This window comes from Gopherus evgoodei, chromosome 3 (genome assembly GCF_007399415.2).
Source record: "Gopherus evgoodei ecotype Sinaloan lineage chromosome 3, rGopEvg1_v1.p, whole genome shotgun sequence".
Taxonomy (NCBI): domain Eukaryota; kingdom Metazoa; phylum Chordata; order Testudines; family Testudinidae; genus Gopherus; species Gopherus evgoodei.
In genome coordinates this window covers 104069872-104077055 of record NC_044324.1, presented here as the reverse complement: position 1 = coordinate 104077055, position 7184 = coordinate 104069872, and the positions used below count along the sequence as shown (strand labels likewise).

Below are 7184 nucleotides of genomic sequence, written 5' to 3'. Positions count from 1 at the left end.
TTGATCAGGGCCTGCTACATTCCTACTGCCCTCCCACCCCAACCTATGGAGCATTTTTGCCTTTTGGCTCTGATTTATTTCCCTCTGCATTGAAGATCATAGAACTCTCATCCACTTCCTCCATTAGCCACATTAAAACACAAACACAAAATAGTAAAGGATTGATTCAAAGCCCACTGAAGTCAGTGGAAGTGTTCTCCTTGACGTCAGTGAGTTTTGGATCAGGCTGTAAGTAAAGATTATTATTATCAGAGAGGAAGGGAACTGTCAGTGGTTTGAGCCAGGGAGATAGTACCCATGTTTCCTCTCACCTCTCTGCCCCCACTACAGTACTACAAAGATGCTGCTCCTGAGTTTCTCAAGCAAAGAGAAGCCACTAAATTGGAATGAAGTCACACCTGGTTTCCTGTTTGACCAAAGTCACCCCAGATAGCCTAGCCTACTGTAGCATCTTGCCATCACCCCTCCTTGCAGTATTAACCCCATTCAGGAATTGTTTTTCATAGCACCTCCCCCAAAGCACTGAAACACTAGTCCATTAAATGCAAAACCAGCATGGGTTTAAAAACATTTTAATTTTAAGTTTGAACTGCATTCCATAACATGTCAAATATGTTCCATTTACTGTAAAAAACAAAGACAAGTGTTTCAGAGATTTAATGCAAAGTTCTACCTGTTGCATTTTACAGACCAAGAGTTTGCCAATATGATGGTATAAAGTAAAAATAAAACCAACAACCCACAAGCTCTTCATTGACCTTTCATGCCAGTAATGTTCATGTCACTTAGCTACATTCAGTTTTGGATAGCAGTTAAATGCATCCAGCAGGAGTAACACCTGGACAGGGGACAGGTAGGTTCTATGCTTTCTCATAGTGGCGAACAGCAACCACATCACCAAAGGTGAGAGTCTGCAAGTTGGAAAAGAAATAGAGAAGTTAAAACACCATACCATGTTTCATAACCATTTTCTACATATTGCTCAATCTAAAGAGGTGGTTCTAGTGCAAGGGTTCTTAAACTGGGGGATGGGACCCCTCCAGGGGTTGCGAGGTTATTACATGAGGGGGGGTCGCAAGCTGTCAACCTCCACTTCAAACCCTGCTTTGCCTCCAGCGTTTATAATAGTGTTAAATATACAAAAAAGTGTTTTTAAATTATAGGGGGGTGGGGTTGCACTCAGAGGCTTGCTTTGTGAAAGCGGCAAAGAATCCTGTGGCACCTTATAGACTAACAGACGTTTTGCAGCATGAGCTTTCGTGGGTGAATACCCACTTCCTCAGATGCATGTAGTGGAAATTTCCAAGGGCAGGTGTATATATATGCAAGCAAGCTAGAGATAACGAGGTTAGTTCAATCAGGGAGGATGAGGCCCTGTTCTAGCAGCTGAGGTGTGAAAACCAAGGGAGGAGAAACTGGTTTTCTAGTTGGCAAGTCATTCACAGTCTTTGTTTAATCCTGAGCTGATGTTGTCAAATTTGCAGATGAACTGAAGCTCAGCAGTTTCTCTTTGAAGTCTGGTCCTGAAGTTTTTTTGCTGCTGGATGGCTACCTTAAGGTCTGCTATAGTGTGGCCAGGGAGGTTGAAGTGTTCTCCTACAGGTTTTTGTATATTGCCATTCCTAATATCTGATTTGTGTCCATTTATCCTTTTCCGTAAAGACTGTCCAGTTTGGCCGATGTACACAGCAGAGGGGCATTGCTGGCATATGATGGCGTATATTACATTGGTGGACGTGCAGGTGGATGAACCGGTGATGGTGTGGCTGATCTGGTTAGGTCCTGTGATGGTGTCGCTGGTGTAGATATGTGGACAGAGTTGGCATCGAGGTTTGTTGCATGGATTGGTTCCTGAGCTGGAGTTACTTTGGTGCGGTGTGCAGTTGCTGGTGAGAATATGTTTCAGGTTGGCAGGTTGTCTGTGGGCGAGGACTGGCCTGCCACCCAAGGCCTGTGAAAGTGTGGGATCATTGTCAAGGATGGGTTGTAGATCCCTGATGATGCGTTGGAGGGGTTTTAGCTGGGGACTGTATGTGATGGCCAGTGAAGTGCTGTTGGGTTTGGGTTTGTCTTGCAGTAGGAGGCTTCTGGGTACACGTCTGGCTCTGTTGATCTGTTTCCTTATTTCCTCATGCGGGTATTGTAGTTTTGAGAATGCTTGGTGGAGATTTTGTAGGTGTTGGTGTCTGTCTGAGGGGTTCGAGCAGATGCGGTTGTACCTCAGTGCTTAGCTGTAGACAATGGATCGTATGATGTGCCCGGGATGGAAGCTGGAGGCATGAAGGTAGGCATAGCGGTCGGTAGGTTTTCGGTATAGGGTGGTGTTAATGTGACCATCACTTATTTGCACCGTGGTGTCTAAGAAGTGGACCTCCCGTGTAGATTGGTCCAGACTGGGGTTGATGGTGGTGCAGCAAAAAAACTTCAGGACCAGACTTCAAAGAGAAACTGCTGAGCTTCAGTTCATCTGCAAATTTGACAACATCAGCTCAGGATTAAACAAAGACTGTGAGCGGCTTGCCAACTAGAAAACCAGTTTCTCCTCCCTTGGTTTTCACACCTCAGCTGCTAGAACAGGGCCTCATCCTCCCTGATTGAACTAACCTCATTATCTCTAGCTTGCTTGCATATATGTACACCTGCCCTTGGAAATTTCCACTACATGCATCTGAGGAAGTGGGTATTCACCCACGAAAGCTCATGCTCCAAAACGTTTGTTAGTCTATAAGGTGCCACAGGATTCTTTGCTGCTTTTACAGATCCAGACTAACATGGCTACCCCTCTGATATTTGTGAAAACGGTCGCCAGTAAAAAAAGGTTTGAGAGCCACTGTTCTAGTGGATGTAAATCATATAAAAGTAAACAAAACATGATCATACACCCTTAATATTGAGTGAAAAAAAATCAGAGTTGTGGTTAGCAACCATACCTTTCTTATTGTTGTTTTCAACAGAGAGTAACTCATGATACACTAGATCAGAAAGGGGACCAAAATAAAGGATGTCTGGGAACCAAAACAGAATTTCCTAACTTTTGTGCATTTAAACTCTCAGCCATAACATTGAACCTATATTAACAATTTAATTAAAACAAAAACAAACAGACAAAATCCCTACTGATCGCATATCAGAATGTGCAATGCAGTATGTATATGTTTCAAATCTTCATATGCAATACTTATTATACGTAGAGGGTATATGTAAAGGGAATCAAGTGTTCAAATAAATGTACCATGTCAACTGATTGTATATGTAACCACTGAATATGGCTGGTAATTCTAATGTATGGAACTCCCAATATATTGCCTCTTGGAGGTGCCAATCGGGTACAGTGAAATTTTCCCAAGTTACTGGGTGGGGCCTTGAGCTGGTTTCGTTATATTGTTGAAAAGGAATGCCTTAGATATTAAACGTGGCCCTTCTTGCTGCCCACTCCCATTGGCCGAAGGGATAGCTGTTTGCATATCTGCAATTTTGCGTCCCAAATTCCTGTTCAGATTTCTATAAGATAGTTTGCTGCAGTGGGCAAATACCATCGTTACTTGCTTTATAACAAACAAACAAAAGAACACACATTTCTCATTGACCAACTACATATTGTGTCTGCACTTTTAAGTTTAAACTATTTGGAATTCTCCACGCACGAAAAGAGAGAGAGAGAGTATCTGAACAAAAACAAGAGTTAAAGACTGATTCTCCAATGGCCAGGTAACAGAAAGTAAAGTAGCTGAGCACACTTCTTTTTCGTGGCAAGAACAAACATGAGAAATTTCAGCCCGGAGGCTACATTTCTAAATGCCCTTCCTCCTAGTGTTATAAGGGTTTAGAATGTGTGCACTTTTCAGCCATAGCTTTAGTATCACTGCCACCAGGGCCGTCTGTAACCTTCCTGCCGCCCGGTGACTGCAGGGCACACCCGACCCCTGCTGCAGTCTCCTATCCCGTAGCTCAGAGGAAGGGGTGGAATGGGGGCGCAGCTGGGGGTGGAGCAGGGACGGGGGCTATGGGAAAGAGTTGGAGTGGGCATGGGGTGGGATGGCAGCTTTCCTGGCTGGATCGGGCTGGCCATTGGAGCAGCACGCAGCTGCATAGGGCACCAAGAAATCTGGGGCAATTTGGTGCCCCAAATTTCCTGTGCCCTATGCAGCTGCATAGTTTGTGTATGGGTAAGGACGGCCCTGACTGCCACAACATTATAATCCTGTTCCCAAAGCATCACTGGAGGTAGGTGGGTTAAAAGCCTAAAAGATTACTCTTTACATGAACCTCTTCTCCTGGTCATCGTTTTGAAAAATAATCTAAGCAGGAATACTCCATTCATTATTAAATGCAAAAATCCTCAAGATATATTACCCCAGAGAAATACTTATTCTAAGTAACTAGTTGCACATGGAAGTATAAGACAATTTTATTTCAGTGATCTAAAGTACCACCTGTCTAAAATGGATTAATGCACATTTAATCAAATAGTTCATATTTTTGCAGTTCCAGAAGTGTATTTTGTTTCTTTTGGGATTAGTACAATGCTGTATTTAACTCCCCTCCCCTCAGGTGTTTAAAATGTCATTGATACTCTCTGAAGACCATTAACTAGAGCTGGTTGAAAAATGCTGAAAATTTTCCATTGTCTATAAACAGATTCAAAGCAGTAATATATATGTGAACTTTTAAAAATTCTCAACCAGCTTTACAGATAACTAGCTCTAGATTTTAAATAAAAATAACATGTTCTCGATAGATCTAAACAAATAGTTAATCTGATACATGTGAGCTCAGTGATCATTTTACTTACCATTACCATTTTGCCATCCTTAATTTCTCTAACAAAATTTGTCTCTTTGCCATCCCATTTCTGTACATGAACTAGTTTGTCTCCATCCAGAGTCACAACTGACTGTGATATCAAAATATACAAAGAGAAGGATTAATTTAAAACAGTAGCAGATACTATTCAGATTTCTAGGGAATGTATTCAATAGCCTCTACTAGTTTCTCTTCAACAAACTTACTCAAACCTGGCATAATAAACTAGTTTTAGGCATTTTAAATCCAAACCCATGAACCCTCCTTGTTTAAAATGAAAAGTCCATTTGATTCATGTACAAAAAGGATTAAATAAATCCTGCTTTGTGTGTCCCAGTGACATTTAAATGATAATTTCACATTTGCTCTGGTGTAGCAACTTTTTTAAGCCCCCAAAGTTCAAGGAGGATGTACTTCCTCATTTCAGTTGAGAATGATGTCTCCTAAACTGATTTTTGGATTAAAGCAACTAGTACAAAAATATGGATGGGGCATCTAGCAGAATTCCTTCATACTGGAAGGCCAAAACATATGTCATAACATCCAGACATGACTTTGTGTCTCTAAATGAGTAAGATGCGGTCTTGTCTTTCCTTATACTCCCTTTCTGTGCTACAAAACTAAACTAACTGTAGCAAAGAAGTTGAATCATTCTCCCTAGTCCCTCCCCCTCCCAAAGATAAGACTTTTCAAATGCTGCACTCTGAGAGGGTGTTCACTTACTTTGCAGTTTCTATCATCTGGGGTAGTTTCCTCAAACTCTTCTCCAAGCTTGAAGCTGATTTCAGTGTTCTTGAAAGTGCTCTGGGTCCTGATCACTACTTTGTCCTCTTCATTGCTGATTATCACTGTGGGCTTAGTGACGTTCCCTACCTGCCGTGTAGCAAAGCCCACTCCTAACCCACCAAATGAAAAAAAAATCCATCAGACCCTGATTTCTTTTACATCCCGTTTGCCAAACAATGAGGTGAAACCTACTATCCTGTTCTGCTCCTTACACTATCACACTACACTTCACACTTCTCTGCCCAGTCATCCATACCTCATCTATCCACTTTCCTACACTCTAGCTCGCTGTATATACCTCTGAGTCCTCAGGTACCCACTTAAGAAACACAATATATTGCAACAATGACCCCTTAGGTCAACAGTGTAGTACATCAGCCTCTTGTCACTGAATTAGTGACAGTTACTTTTTGCTTATTTAGATGGCAATCTTTATCATTCCAGTATAATGAGAGGGACCTGTTTATTTGCAAGCAACGTTTGTTGATTCAGTTGATCTCATTGTCTTTTCCTAAAATAAAGTTTTAAAAACAAGCTCAATGCATTACCACTCTGTTTCCCCACCCTCTCCCCCCCCTTACAACCCACCGTGCAAATTATATCTATATCACATTAACTTTGATAAAGAATGAAACACTGATGGAAATAACAGAGCAGGCAAAGCCACGGCACTTCCACACTCACATTCTCTGCAGCAACATTCAGCTCAGCTAGACAACGATTCCTTTCTTGGTTCTACTCAGAAATCACTCAGATGCTTTAATGCAATGCAAAATCCCCAATCCCACGATCACTCTCCAGCCTATCTGTGCTGGAAACAGGGGCGCCTCTAGCCATTTCGCCGCCCCAAGCACGGCGGCACGCCGCGGGGGGAGCTCTGCCGGTCACCGGAGCCGCGGGACCAGCGGACCCTCCGCAGGTACGCCAGCTGGAGGTCCACCGGAGCCGCCTGCAGCCCTCCCGGCGACGGCAGAGCGCCTCCCGCGGCATGCCGCCCCAAGCACCCACTTGGCGTGCTGGGGCCTGGCGCCGCCCCTGGCTGGAAAACATCATCAAAAGTTCAGGAACAATTTCAGCAGCCCGATGGGTGATTAGCAGTAGCTCCTTTTACCTACCCAGTGCCTTCATGTATTCATCAAAATTCTGGCTGTCAATCAACTTCCAGGTAGCACAGAATGCTTCAACCATTGTGGCCGCAGGAAGGGTTAGACAGTTGGAATGAAGCTGGCAGGTGGGAGATTGTGTCCAGTCGTGTTGGGATTTTACACCTAAGAGAATCTCCGGCACATCAACTGCAGCTCAGCCCCCTTCTTATGGGGACTCGGAGAAGAGGCGGGCAAAGAAGAAAGGACCTAAATTGCAACCCTCGCCTCCTCCCCCCGCCCTCTCCCTCTTCCTTTGAAGTAAAGGCGAGGAGGGGGCTGAAGGGTTTCAGTCCTCCCTGTGATTGGATCAGGCCACTGGGTCAGCAGAGCCAGTCTTGTGCCGCCCACCTTTACCCTGAAGCCCTCTCCTGCCTAGGAGGGGGACGGGGGAGGACCCTGCTGCTGCTGGAGGAGCGGAGTGGGAGAGAGGGCGTCATTCAAGTCCTACTT

General features: G+C 44.0%; 1 protein-coding gene across 1 annotated transcript; it reads right to left on the bottom strand.

Moving 5' to 3' along the window:
• Window positions 1-562: 562 nt before the first annotated feature.
• On the bottom strand, window positions 563-6932 carry FABP7 (fatty acid binding protein 7). Its single transcript, XM_030554242.1, has 4 exons — window positions 6705-6932; window positions 5527-5699; window positions 4793-4894; window positions 563-911 (listed from the first exon to the last, which is right to left on the bottom strand). Exons 1-4 carry the CDS (start codon window positions 6775-6777, stop codon window positions 861-863), a joined length of 399 nt encoding a protein of 132 aa, XP_030410102.1. The 5' UTR covers window positions 6778-6932; the 3' UTR covers window positions 563-860.
• Between the last annotated feature and the right edge of the window lie 252 nt (window positions 6933-7184).